Source organism: Mesocricetus auratus, unplaced genomic scaffold (assembly GCF_017639785.1).
Source record: "Mesocricetus auratus isolate SY011 unplaced genomic scaffold, BCM_Maur_2.0 Super-Scaffold_100007, whole genome shotgun sequence".
Lineage (NCBI taxonomy): Eukaryota > Metazoa > Chordata > Mammalia > Rodentia > Cricetidae > Mesocricetus > Mesocricetus auratus.
This window is the reverse complement of record NW_024429191.1, coordinates 64,588,819-64,603,593: the sequence shown is the minus strand read 5'-3', so window position 1 is coordinate 64,603,593 and position 14,775 is coordinate 64,588,819. Positions and strand designations below refer to the sequence as shown.

The 14,775-nt window shown below is 40.3% G+C and overlaps 1 protein-coding gene across 1 annotated transcript in view; it reads left to right on the top strand.

Annotated features, from left to right (window-relative positions):
• Positions 1-4,562: 4,562 nt before the first annotated feature.
• Positions 4,563-14,775, top strand: part of Med13 (mediator complex subunit 13) — a 92,157-nt gene continuing 81,944 nt past the window's right edge. Inside the window, exons 1-2 of the mRNA XM_005076901.4 lie at positions 4,563-4,748; positions 6,582-6,816. Of these exons, the coding sequence (XP_005076958.1) occupies positions 4,683-4,748; positions 6,582-6,816 (301 nt within the window). The 5' untranslated portion in view covers positions 4,563-4,682. The remainder of the gene's footprint in view (positions 4,749-6,581; positions 6,817-14,775) is intronic.

The window sequence follows — 14,775 nt, the reverse complement described above, 5'->3', positions numbered from 1 at the left end:
ACTTTGCACTTTCCTGAACTTTTCTGTATCATGTAAGGAGTCCATAAGCCAGAGCCTCTGCCATTCCAACGGAGTGAAAGAATGGTCTTAAATGTAGTGAACATTGACTGGATGAGCATTTCCAAGAGAAGACAGCCAGTGGTTAGAGACCCAAGGCTGCCTCTCAAAGTCCCCCTGAAACTCCTCACTGGGTTACTATCAGTTGCAGTTTTACTTGCAGCCTCTCTTAGTGTTGTTGCAACAACTTTCACATCTGGTGCCATTTTACATACTTATTTCATAAATGAGTAAACCAAAGTTGTGAGGCTACAAGGAATAGTGTTGGCTTCATTTGGTCCAACTGTCCAGCTATTATATATAGCAAGATAGTGTCTTCTTCATCTTATTCTTGTACATCCTGATACACACACACACACTGTGCTGTGTGTAAGCTATATAATATAAAATGTGATCTGAACCATGTAGAAAAAATATTGGGAAAGATATGTATCATTATGTAAAAAAAGGCAAATAATTGTGGTGATGTTTTGGACTTTTTTGGGTAACATACGATTTTTTATCATTATATTTTTCTACTTTTATTTGTTTGTTTGTTTGTTAAGACAGGGTTTCTTTGTGTAGCTTTGGAGCTTATCCTGGCACTAGCTTTATAGACCAGGCTGGCCTCGAACTCAGAGATCCGCCTAGGCGTGCGCTGCCAACACCTAGCCTCCATATTTTTTTTAAAGATGGGATCTTGCTATGTAGCCTAAGTAGGTCTCAAGCTTGTTCATGATTCTCCTGCCTCAATTTTTGAATATTTACATTATTACACCTGTGGGCTTTTTATTTGTTTGTTTTGTTTTTCAAGACTGGGTTTCTTTGTGTAGCTTTGTAAACCAGGCTGGCCTCAAACTCACAGAGATCTGCCTGCTTCTGCCTCCTGAGTGCTGGGATTAAAGGTGTGGGCCACCACCACCTGACTCATTTTTTTTTTTTTAGCAATTGATGAAGATGAAACTACATTGACACATCACTGTTTCCTAAAATTTCTATTTTTGTTTCTCTTTAACTCATATAAAATGTCATCTTAACACAATGTAGGTGGTTCCCAAGATGCTCTCTGAAAATGATGCTGGCCTCATTTTCTCCCTTCCTCCCCAGGTTTCCATTCTGTTCTCTGTTGGGATCTTTGTCCTCTGGTGTGTCTCTTTTCTTTAATCCCTCTCTCAGTCTCTTTTTGCTTTCACCTCTGCTACCCCCTCCCCCAGGCCTCCCTCTTCCTAGGATTCGAAGAGTTCTTTCCTGCTTGGGACTACTTTCTTGTCATTCAATTCTCCTTTCTTTTGGAGAAGATTGACATTCAAATGAAAATTCAATCAAAGTTACTTCCTACATGGTGGATTTCAGGCAGATTCTACCTGCTACTGGATTCTTAAGGTGTATTAGGTGTGTGTGTGTGTAGGGACAAGGGAGAGGAAGAATGGGGAAACTATGGAGGATGGATATACTTTAGAAAAGGAATGGGAGAGGACATTTCAAGCTGGGGAGAGCAACAGAACAGAGATCTGAGGGTTCTCAGAGGAGAAACGAGTGAAGGAGCTCTCACCTCACTGGGTCTTGGGATCCCTGAGTCCTGGTGCTGGCACTCAGTTATAAAGGATGCCGACCTTAGTTGATTTGAGCTCCTGGATTGAATTAGTCCTGGTTGTATAATTGACTTTGATATGTGGCCTTTGGATCTGAATTGGGTTTAATAAGATTTAACTGCTTCAAAGAGCTTTATAAGAATTCATTTTATCCTTCAAATCTGATTTCAGATGCTGCCTACTTGATGACGCCCTCTCAACCTGGAGCTCCTCCCCCAGTGCTCCCCGTGTGTCACAGTCAATGCACCTCTTATTCAGGTCACTGCCTTTTACCTTACTCTGTAGGAAGTATTTCTTCTATTGCCTCTCCAGAAATCCCGAGGAACAGGCAGATACTAAAAAAAAAAAAAAAAAAAAAAACCAAAATGCTCTTTCTTTTCTTTTTATTTGAGGAGGAAGCTTACAGTTGCACCAGGCTGGTCTTGAACTCTCAGTCTTCCTGTCTCAGCCTCCCAAACACAGGGATTGCAGATGTGTGCCACCACTCAGCCGTGATTTTAAAATCATATTAATCGTTAGCATTAATGTGATTAAGGATACACTGGGACAAGCACTTATGACCAACATTATTTCATCAAGCATTTTAGGAGAAAACTACTTTTATTATCCCTGATTTATGATAAACTAATTTGATTTAAGGTCAAATTTGATCTAAGGTCAACTGGCAAGTGGCAGAACATTTTCTGCAAGGTTTTGGCTTTAGGATCTTGGCTCTTAATCATTATAGATGAACAAACAGATGGACGAAAAATACTTTTCATTCTGTGGCTCAAGAAGTAACCTTGAAGAGTCCACTAATTAAAGAGATAATTATGACTTAAAATCATGGTCGCTCCTAACTGTTGTCTCTTCTTCTTGAGACTAGGTCTTGGAACTTGTTCTGTAGATCAGGATGGCCTCAAACTCAGAGATCCCCCTGCCTCTGCCTCCCCAGTGCTGGGATTAAAGTCATGTGCTATCATGCCTTATGTCATCCCCATTCCTACAGAGTTTCTCTGTGTAGCTCTGGCTGTCCTGGAACTCACTCTGTAGACCAGGCTGGTCTTGAATTTACAGAGAAGCAGCTGCCTCTGCCTTCCCAGTGCTGGGATTAAAGGTGTGAGTCCACCACCAGGCGTGTCATTAGCTTTTAAATAGCCTTTCCCCTTCCCTCCCCCTCTCCCTCCCTCTTTCCTTCCTATAAGCCTTTTAAAGCTCTCAATGAAATTTTTTTTGAACTCTTACACTGAAGAATAAGCCAGTCCAGAATGGTTGTTTGGGAATGGAATTATCATATGTGGTTCTTCTTCTTCTTTTTTTTTTTTTTTTTTTTTTTTTTTTGGTTTTTCGAGACAGGGTTTCTCTGTGGCTTTGGAGGCTGTCCTGGAACTCGCCTGGTAGTCCAGGCTGGTCTCAAACTCACAGAGATCCGCCTGCCTCTGCCTCCCGAGTGCTGGGATTAAAGGCGTGCGCCACCAATGCCCGGCCATACATGGTTCTTCTTATTATTCATTTGTAAGTTTTCAAATATCAAGTGCCTACTGTGTGCTAGGAACCTTTTAAGGCAATGGATAGCTAGAAACAAAGTACCAATTCTCATGATTCTCACTCTTAGAATTCACTTGCTCCTCAAAATAACCATATAAAGTAATGATGGCAATATAATAGTGTATGGCTTTATAGCACTCATCTGTGCCAGGCACTGGGTTAGAGCTCTGGATGCATTAATGCATCACATAGCAAATATGAGGCTTGTTCCTTTCATTTTACAGAGGAGGAAACTGAGTCTTAACGAGGTAGTAGATTGGCTCTAGCTTCAAATCCTGTACAGCACAACTTTATCCGCAGTTTATTAACCACAAGGCTATATTGTTTCACTTTTACCCCGTTATTTTAACTCTCAAAAAGCGCAGCTGAGGCTGATCTCCGTCCAGCTCTGATTCTCAAAGTCCAAGAGTTTTGAGCTGTACCCCGTAGGCTTTATGGAATAAATGAAAATGCATTGGAATTTTTTTTGTTGTTGTTGTTGCCAACTTTCTCTTCCAAAGAATTCGAACTGATTTCCAAGTAATTCTCGTTGATTTTGAAGTGAACCTTCCTGTACTGCACATTCTCCAGCCAGGAGACAGCTAGGGCCAAGGCCCGGGTCATCTTAACCGGGGCATCCAGCAGATGGCGCCATCTTAGTAGCCACCAGCTGGCTGCCCGGTCCCCGGGGCTGCGAAAGCTTCCCTGCCCTCCCTCACTGCCTTCTCTCTCCCCCTCCCCACGGAGCCCGGGCCCACGTGACCTCACGGCGGCCAATGGGCGAGCAGAGAGGGCGAGCTGGTCCCTGTGGCCGCCATTAAAGCGAAGGGAAAACCCGTGAATTCGGATTAAAGGGGGAAAAACACCGCCCGCTGGGCCCACAAAATGGGGGAGACTACGGCGTCCAGGCGGTGAGGCGGCAGGAGAGCAGACGTTAGGCAGGCTTGGCCCAGGGACAACACGAGGACGCAGCCGGAGAATGGACTGAGCCCTCAGACGCCGCCACCACCTCCGCCGCCGAGGAGACTCTGGGCTTAAGGACATCGCCGCTGCCGGGCCGGGGGCCCGGGCTGCTCCGCCGGTCCTCGCCCTTCCCGCCCCTCCGCGGGCGCCCCCGGGCCGGGGAGAACCCTCCCGGGCTTCAAGGCTCGGCCCTCTCGGACTCGGGCTCTTGACTATTTATCGTGTAACTGATAATTTTTTTTTGTTTTTTGCTTTTCAACCTTTTTTTCCCCTCTGGTGGAAGGGACACACATCCCTTCCCCTCCTCTCCGGAGAGGGACGCGCGTCCGCGGGCTCCGCAGTCCCGGCGGCCGGCCGAGCGCGGCGCGGCCCTCCCGCCTGCGGCCTCGGCCCCGGGCGGCTGGGTGCCTCCGGGCGGCGGGGGCCGCGGCGGCGCCGGGGGGCGGCGGGGAGGGCGGGCGGCCCGGCGGCCTCCTCCCCACCGCCCCCCGCCCTCCCCGGTGTCTGTGTTTCTCTCTCTGGTCGGAGGCGGCGGTAATGGCGGATGGTGGGTTGTGGCGCCGGCGGCGGCTGCTGTGAGGGACGATGAGTTCCTCCTTCGTGTCGAACGGGGCCAGCCTGGAAGATTGTCACTGTAACCTCTTCTGCCTGGTGAGTGCGGGGGCTGCGGGCGGTGGGGGAGGGGGCCGCGCCGGGCGCCCTTGGGCCGTGGGGGAGGGGGTCCGGGTCTCATCCAGATGCCGGTGTCCCCCCGGCTAGGCCCCGCCGGAGTCGGCCTCCAGCGAGGCTCTGCGGCCGCCCCGGGAGACAGCGTCCGCTCACCTACCGGCCAGGACTCTGCTTGGAAGAATCTTGTCTTTCCCCTTCTCCTGTCTTGTTTTGGACGCTTTTTTTCTCCCCACCGTAGTCTTGTTCTTAACTTGGGGTTCTTATCTGGCCGGACAGTAATATGTTCTTAAGTGCTTCTTCCTTAGCCCCCTCCCCCCGTATCGAACAGTGTATCTATCCTTTTTTCACATTTTTCCATGATTGTCCCTACTTCTCTCCCTTTATGCTTTTCCCCTGCTAACTGGACTTCTCTTAAACAGGACCCCCCAAAAAACTTATGTATTAAAGCCCTCTTCGTTTTTTAAGTTAAGCTAACGTAGTTTCTTATGGGTGACTTCAGATCTTTGCGTAAAAACAGTGTTCATATGTTTTCTTTTTAAACTTTGAAAACATTTTGCCATTTTGACAATTTCTAGCCATCTTGCTTTTATTAGAACATTATGTTTTTTGTGAGAGTGGAGGGGCTAATGGAGGAGGTACTGTGGTTTCGCACTAAACGTTCTATGTTTGTCTGTTTTGCTTACGTTTAAAGAATGTTTTGCGCTGGCTGCTCCTTTTATTGAACTGAAAAGTCTGGGGACGCTGGATGTAGGAATGTTGTACTGTGTAGGTTGGCCCCAGTCGGGTAATAATCCAATAGCTTTTAAGACTTTTCTCAAAAGTACCAACTGTTGCAAATATCTAGTCCTTAATTAGGCGCTAGCTGAGCTTAGTCAATGACTTTAAATTGGAGCGACTTTTTTTCATTTTTTCCTGTGCGATGAGAAATATTAAGTCTATCATAGTTAAGTGAATTAAGTGGGTGGAGCATAACTAGCTGGCAAGCGTAAACTGCCAGTCATGTATCAGCAGTTTCATTTTTGGCACCTTACGCTCTCTGTCACTAAGTTAGAAGAAAGACTTGCTGAGTTTCCTTTGTTGAATTTCTTTCACGATGGTAAATGGGGATCTTTAGCGAACTTCTCTGCCTTGTGGAATATGCTGGTTTTCTTGAACAGTGTTCAGTAATCAGCATCTCTTCACGTGTAGTAAGATGTACAGCATACAGCAGGTTTAACGTTTCTGTCCTTCCCAACCGGATCTATTTTTGGCACTTTGGTTCTTTGAAGATAGATTAGCACAAATCTGACAGCTCTTTGGAAGTAGTTGTTTTCCTAAAGATGTGTGCTTGGGAAGAATTAACAGGCTTTTTTCCCTTTAGAAAATTGTTCAGATGTCTTGTTAGAGCCGCGACTTCTTACAAATTTGGAATGAGGGTCTTTAGTTTTCGCTTCATTCACCAAGGAACAGATGTGACTGGCCAGTTAGGGAGCGCAGGACAGAGGAAAGGCAGACTTACTGTGCAGTGCTGAAGTGCATGTCTTAACATCACGTTTCATCGATTAAATTCTGGATATGTCCTATTTGTTATAGATGTGCCATTCAGTGATATTGTTACTATTTTTACAACTGTTTTGTGGCCTTTTCCTTAAGTTCTTGCTGGTTGAAGTAACAGAATATTTTGCATGATGTTTGTTTATTTTGGTCATAGTCTTTCAATGTCTTAAGCATGCAATGAAAATAGTGATGTTTTAATGAAATCGGATACTTTATAGTGAATTTTTAAAAACTTGAATGCATGTATAATAATAGAGAAATCATGTTTCTTTCCTTCAGGCTGACTTGACAGGAATTAAGTGGAAAAGATACGTATGGCAAGGCCCAACTTCTGCCCCTATTCTGTTTCCGGTGACAGAAGAAGACCCCATTTTGAGCAGTTTTAGTCGATGCCTTAAGGCAGATGTACTTGGTGTTTGGCGGCGAGATCAAAGACCTGGAAGAAGAGAATTGTGGATATTTTGGTGGGGTAAAGATCCCAATTTTGCTGACCTTATTCACCATGACTTATCAGGTGAAAGCAATTTTTTATTTTTTAAATGTGACTTAGCAATATTGTACATTTTCTCCAAAATGTTACTGGTATTACAAATTATGGTGTTAGTGTATATATAGTTTACATAAGTCTTGTTAGGGTGAAGCAGTAAGAATGGCTTCAGTTTTTATTTTACCATGAGTGTTTTACTTTACATAAAGCATCCATGTATATTATGGGAAATTTAAACTTTGGATAACTTTCTTCTTCCACCACTCGGCTTCCTTCTTTAATTTCTCAGTCAGTTTGTATTCAGGGAAGGCATTTTCATTGACCTAAGAAAAATGGAATCTGGAAGCATTTTCATAGTTATGTAATACTTTTGAAGCCAAGTGTAACTTACCTTTGAGTCTGTTCTGCTCCGATCTCTTGTGTGACACTGTGGGTGGTTCTAGAAATGTAACTTTATCTGGCATATATTTCAAAAGTATATTATTTTTATATGATTATTAACCCAGGGAAGCATATACTGTTTGTTTTTTTTTCTTTCCTTTCTCTTTTTTTTTTTTGGGGGGGGGGTGCGGGGTGGGGGGGGTGGCTCTTAGATACTACTTCATCAAAGATTATATTGAGAAACAAGTGCCAACCTATTTAACTTTTGTAGGACAAAGGTCATTAATTTGAAAGGTTGCACAGAAATAGTTTATTATGAGTACATCAATATTACTTACTTTATTGACTTTGAGGGCCAACTGTACTTTAGAAAGAAACTATAGCCCTTCATGAAATTACTTAAGTTATATTTACTTAAGTGTAAGCACATTTTTGAGTGATATACTTGGGGGGAACCAAGTTCTAGTTTGGTAAGATTTTCGACTGAATTTTTTTGTGTGTGTGTGTGAGGAGGGCATGTGGGTGTGTTATATGTGTGCCAGTGTTGTATGGAGGTCAGAGGACAACTTTTTGGGAGTATCTTGAGACAGGGTATTTCTGATTGTTTCTGCTGTTATGAAGCTTATTGCAAACTAGCTGGCCCTCTAGTTTCTGGCCAGTTCTGTGTTCTTTGCTTCTCATCTTGCTGTAGGAGTGCTGGGGTTACATATGCTCTGCCACATCTGGTTTTTTATGTGGGTGCTGGCAGTTGAACTCTGGCTATGCTTTTGCCGCCTGAGCTATCTCTGCTGCTCTTTAGGCCATTTGAAAAAAAAGCTTTCTTGTATGAAAGTTGGCACTCTGTGGTTTCTGGCTTTGAGCTGTAGGATCTGTTTTATTTTGAATGAAATATAATCCAGGTGTCAAGTAGCCCTAGTGCTGGTCTTTGTGTAGTCAAGACTGACTATGTATTCAAGACTGGCCTTGAACTCCCATACCTTTATTTCCTGCTGGTATTACAGGTGTGTACCATCAGACTAGGCTCCAGATAGTTTTATTTTGAACTAATACTTTCTAAGGTCAACATATATGTTTTTTTTTTTTTTTGAGACAGGATTTCTCTGTATTGTTTTGGAGGCTGTCCTGGAACTTGCTCTGTAGACCAGGCTGGCCTCGAACTCACAGAGATCCACATGCCTCTGCCTCCCAAGTGCTGGGATTAAAGGTGTGTGCTACCACTGCCCAGCTACTTTTTTTTTTTTTTTTTTTTTGGTTTTACCAGACAGGGTTTCTCTGTATTGTTTTGGAGGCTGTTGGTCCAGCCCAGCCTTGAACTCACAGAGATCCGCCTGCCTCTGCCTCCCAAGTGCTGGGATTAAAGGCGTGCCCCACCACCGCCCGGCCCAGCTACTTTTTTTTAAAAAATCCAAATTAGAAACTTTTTGTTTTTAATGGAAGCTTTATTCAGTGTCGAGTGGTGTGATTGTTTTCTGAAAGAGCATTCTAGTTTTCCAAAGATGCTTACTGAAGAACTTAGTCCTTAGTTCTAAGTATTTGTTATTTTGTATGTTTTGAGATAGTGTCATACATAGTCCATTAGGACCTTGAACTCCTGATACTCTTGCTTCCACTTCTCTCAATGCTAGGATCATGTTACACCTGGTTTGATATAGTTGTAGACAGTAAAAAGATGAGTGTATATCCGTAAATGCATACATATAGTGTCTATATGTGTATCAGAATCCTCTTAGTGCCTTTTAGCAAGATTATACTCTTTGCTTGTGCTAAAAGCTAAGCATACCATCTTCCTTTTTTCTTTTATTAACCTAAGTGAGAGTTGTTTTAAATTTTGAAATGATTCATGAAGTTGACTCATTAAAATGTTTGTAAGATTTTTTGTTTTATTTATTTTCTTTTAAGTGCTGAGAATTGAATCCAGGACCTCGTGTATATGTTAGACAAGTGCTCCACTGTTGACCTTTACCCCTGATCATTGTTAAAATGTTAATAGACTGCTTAGAAACTGTTGTTAAATTGAAATTTTGAAGCAAACACAGTGTAAAACTCACTCTAATGTTCTTCAGAGTGTTTGGCTAGCATGAGTAAGGTCCTGACTTTGAACCCCAGTACCACAAAAATTATTTAAATATTGCAAGTCTACTCATGGGCTTTGGTCTTCTTGATAAAGTTGGCACAGCATCTGAACATACTTTTTTATTTGAGCTGAGTCTTGCTGTGTTGCCTTGAGTTCAAAGTAATCTTCCCAGTGCTAGTATTGCAGGTGTGCTAACCTGCACAGCCTTGGACAAATCTTTTCGTGAAATCCACTTTGTGGAATCAAAGATAAGTTTTAATACATAGTGAAACTAATGTTTTGAAAATTGAAAGCCTATTAATGTAGAATGTGAACTGTTTTAGTGTATATTGTTAAAACACTCTGTAGCTATTTTTCTTCTGGATTTTAGGTAATCAGAAGTGTTCTCTCAATCTAAGCTTGGAGTTTAAAATTTTCCTCTCAACTTCTAGTTTAGCATAATTTTAAAATGATAGTACCTGTACTCTAATACAAATACTGATCCTTGAATATGATGAAATTATTTTTAGATATCAAATTTTCATTGCTGTCAGTTTTTGTTGAATGCTATTGAATAACTCAACATTTTGTATCAAAGTGTAAGTGATTCAAAGAGTAAGCTAGCCCTGAACTCTTGGTTTACAAAGTCAATGGTATTTATTTAATGTTTTAGCTTCTTTTTAACCTGTCATTTACTTTAGAATGTTACTTAAGTCAGACATATCTTAAAGAATAATAAGGTCTTTTCAGATGGGAGTATATTTGTCTTGCCCTTTCTTTGCTCCAGGGACACCGTCTGCCTCCCTTTTGGGGTAATTAGTGCGCCTCTGTGTTCTAGCTAACCCCCTTTTCATTTCTTCCCATCTGTGGCACTCGGTTCCCTTCTTTTAAGCTCCCCTGAGAAGAGAGCAGCTGGACAGTAGGGTTGGCATCAGCTGCAGGAGGCAGTCCTGAGCTCCAAGTGGAGGTGTAGCAGTGAGGACAGAGGACCAGGAAGGACGCAGGTGCTAACTAAGCAGCCAGTTAATTTGGCTTAGCCTGCTCTTCTCAGGCAGTGTCCTCCTGTTTGGTTCAACACCTACTATTTCTCGTTACCGAAAGTCTGTGATTATGGTAATATTGCCTTCCTTATTGGGAGTGGGAGTAAAGGAAGGAGGCATTCATTTTTGTAAAGGTTAGATTCTGTCTCCCCCCCCACTAGCACGTTTAATAACAAAACCAGAGTGGCCCCCTTACATACTTTGTCTCATCTACAACTGTTTTTAAGAATTTTATTTTGGGTAGTTTTAGATTTTCAAAAGTTGGCAGGGTAGTGTAGAGACTGCCTGTGTATCTCTCAGCTAATCTTTATTCTTAATATCTATGTCAGAATGATGTTTTTTCACGACTCATAAATTAATATTGTTACGATATTAAAGTATTTATTCACTTGTATTTCTTTTGCCTAGCTCTTTTTCTGTTGTTTTTAGAGTCCTATCTAGGTTGCCACATAATATTTACTTGCCCTCTCATCTTTTGCTCTTCTATGCTGTGACAGTTTCTCAGGGAACCTCCTTGCATTATTTTGATGATTTTGACAGTTTTAAAGAGTCCAGAGTCTAGTCATGTGTTAAGTTTCATCTTCTCCTCTGTCTCATATCATTTAGCACATGTTGGGTTACCATCTTAAGTTTAACTGATGGTTAGTAGTAAAACATACACCTGTCTAAATTGGATTCCACATTTTGAATTTGTGCTTATTTTACAGCAGTAGTACCTGATACTGCTTTGAAAAGTAATTTGGGAAAGCCTGATTTTTGGATAAGGATTTGTGTTCAATGGTATTAACTTAAGTATAACATTTCATGAAAGTCATTTGTTCAAAAACATCCCTTGAATTTCAAAGTCAAAAATATATATTTTTGTTCAGTTTCTAGATGAATGAACAGTTGAATCCATATTTGCTTATTTTTTGTAGAAAAAGAACTAGGGAAGAACTTTGTGATTACAAGTCTAAACATTGTTTAGTAGTTCTGTGATAATGAATGACAGGGATTTAAAGTTGGTGGTGGGAAAGTCTTAGCTCACTGGCTCTGGTCAAGTCTCCAATTGGTATGATAGATTTTCTGGTTTACAGGTACTGTTAGTTTGCTATTTTAAAAAGCAAGATTGTTTCAATTTCATTGCTGTGTCTTTTTATTGTGTCCTCAGATTTGGAGTTTATTGCTGCCATTGGTTTTTATTCTTAAAAACAAAACTAATCCCTCTCTCAAGATTGTTGTTTTTAAAAAAAGGTCATAAGGTAGACTATGATGAGACTTTGAGAGAAAAGTGATTCCTTGAAGCTAAAAATATTTGTTCATTTTGTGTTTTTTGAAGTCTCTATACTGGAGTTTAGCAACATATCCAAATACTTTCATTATACTAGAATCTCATCATAATGCATACTGTTTAAGTAGATCATTGTTCCAGATTTCATCTTGGATGCTTTTATCAGAGGACATTAATTATAGTAGACTTTAACCTTAAAAGGCAGCTTTTAGCAGAGTTGATAAACAAGCAAACAAGCTAAGTCATGCTGAAGAGAGTTAATTCATTTCTATCTTTGTTTTAAACTTTGTAAGCTGTTCCATTTCTTTGTATTGGCTGGTCTTATGAGTGATGACTTTATTTGTTGTATACTGTGTGGCAGTATCCTTTTTTGAACAATAAGTATTATCTTTTTGATCATCGTATCAGATATAACAATAATCACATTAAGCTGTTTTAAATAAATTTCCAAAGTTTGCTCTAAGTGAATGATACTACAGCTTAAGGCAGTTAGTAATATTTGTTGACTTCATGAGATATGAATGGGAAATAATTATTAAGAGAAACACTGATTTAGACATGTTGGTTTTTTTTCAAGAAATCTGTACTATTTTCTAACATGCTAATTTTTGAGTCATTCCTTATTCATTGGCATATGTTCCATTTTAGCTGTTTAGCAAAATTATAGGGAAAAGATGCCTTTTTTAAAAAAATCAGCTGATCACCATGGAGATATTTAAAGATGTCATTTTTGAGGAAAATATTGAGTAGTGGTTGTATCAGCTCTTTTTTTTTTTTTTTTGGTTTTTCCAGACAGTTTCTCTGTGGCTTTGGTGGCTGTCCTGGAACTAGCTCTTTGTAGACCAGGCTGGTCTCGAACTAACAGAGATCTGCCGGCCTCTGCCTCCCAAGTCCTGGGATTAAAAGCATGTGCCACCAACTCCCGGTTAAAATTTATTTTTATTTTATGTGCATTGCTGTTTTGTCTTCATGTATGCCTGGGTGAGGGTGCTGGGTCTCCTGGAACTTGACTAACACAAATTGTGAACTGTCATATGGGTTCTGGGAATGGAACCTGGGTCCTCTGGAAGAGGAGTCAGTGCTTTTAACTGCTGAGCCGTCTCTCCAGCCTCCTTGTATCAGCTTTTTACACTGACTTTTCCCCGTCGATAATTATTTTGATGACCTATGGTACATCCTTTGGCACCACTATACTGTGTTCTCAGGAAAACACGGTCATCAGACTTAGAATTTGATTGAACTTTTGTGTTGCGTTCTACAAATAATTTGTAAAGTTTTTCGAGTAACACTGATAGTTAATAAGAGTTCTAATACCAATAGTAATGGAAAAGTACTAGAAACAGAATAGAAATTTTATTTTCTCTGGGCATTTAAGGATACAAGGGGAGAAAAACATTTGTTTAAATGCATTAAGCAGACTTTCTGATTAGGCTGTGGTTAAGTTCTAAAGTGCCTGCTAAAACTTGCCATGTATTTTCTACTCCTTTCTTTCCTTGTTACAGAGTTGGTGTTGAGATTCAAGGAACTTTTAAGTAGTGTAAGATGAGAGACACATATGACTGTCTTCGGTGGTTGCTTCTGCCATTCACTTTTCATATCTATGACTACAGTGTGTAGAACATAACTTTTCATTTTCACAATATCAGGATATTAGAAACTTGGTTCAGTACACTTTTTGTTTCTAAGTGACACTCCTCCTAAAACAGAACCCAAATTCTTTAAACTTTTCATTGAGTATTACTAGGAGTTATTATTTCTTTCAATGAAAAATGAAATAGTTGCTTGGTTGCTTACTGTGTAGATGAAGGAGTTTTTCAGAGGTCTGTTTGTAGTAATGAGAATTACGAGCATTTGGGGCAAGAGACTCCTGAAAGCATTAAGTTCATGTTGAGTTTCTCTAGTTGAAGCAATGAGAGAAATCCTTGGATATTAATACTGCTTTTCTCTTTTTAATATTTGCGTGCGTGCGTGTGTACGTACATGTGTGTACTCAAGAGTATGTGTGTGTAGGGCACATGTGCCATGGTACATATGTGGAGATCAGAACACAGCTTCGTGTAGTGGAGTTGTTTTTCTTTCCAGCTTTCTATGGGTTCTGAGGGTTAAACTCAGGGCATCGAGCTTGGTAGCAAGCCCTTTTACCCATCCAGCTGTCCTGCCGGCCCTGATTATTTCTAAACTACATTTGGTATTCCTAGCTTAGGGTTTAGCTGAAATAGATTTTTAAAAAAATAAAACCATAATTTATAAAGAATTGTAAATTTTTTCTATCCTAAAGATTTTCGTTTTAAACTTGCAAACAGTTCATAAATCTCTTAAACAGCCTTTAAAAAATTAAATACAGTTATTATTTTATGTATGCCTGTGGCTGTACAAGTGCCATGGCACACATGTGGAAGTCAGAGGATAGTGTGTGAGAGAGAGTCCATTCTTGTCTTCTACCGCATGGGTCCTAGGCTTCAAACCCAGTTAAGTTTGGTGACAAGTTCCTTTTCATTGGCTCAGAACTTTGTACTTAACACTCTTGTTTTCAATGTAGGAAGAAGGTAAATTATTCTTAAGCTTTAAATGAATAATTTATTTGAAGTTTGTAATAACTTGTAGCTTAGATATGTGTAGAAGTAATTGTATATCTTATGTCTTCCCTTTAAAACCTAGTAGTTAGGGGACACATTTTGATAATAACTACTTACATAATGCATATGTTACAACCTTTGTGTTATTTAAAATGTAGGGAGTTTTGGAGGTGGCAGGAAATAAAGAACATAGAACAGGTAGAGAATTGGGAGCATTTCCTGACACGTTTCTTTCGGAGTTAGGAACATGTGTATTTCTTTTACTATTGTTTTGTAATTTGAGGTAAAAGTTTTAATGAAGCTATTTGACTTTGAAATCAGAAGTCTACATATTAAGCTAAAAGATGGATTCTTTTTTTATCTCATCAGCTCACACATATGCTTGTGATCTAGACCTTTAATAAGTGAAGTCACTGAGTGCCCGCTCCTTTTCTCTAAGAATATCTTTTTAATAAGATGAAACCCATAAGCACTTTAACTTTAAGTGGAAGTAGATAAGGATCTCTAATATAACTGAATGTGAAGTTTTCCTACTTAAATTACTTTATTCTAGCCCTTAATTTAAGTATTGCCATTTTCCTTTGTTTTTCTGTAAAAGAACCATATTAGCTGCTTTCAAAGACCTGACAGTGATTTAGGAAAGAACACCTGAAAGAACAAAATAAA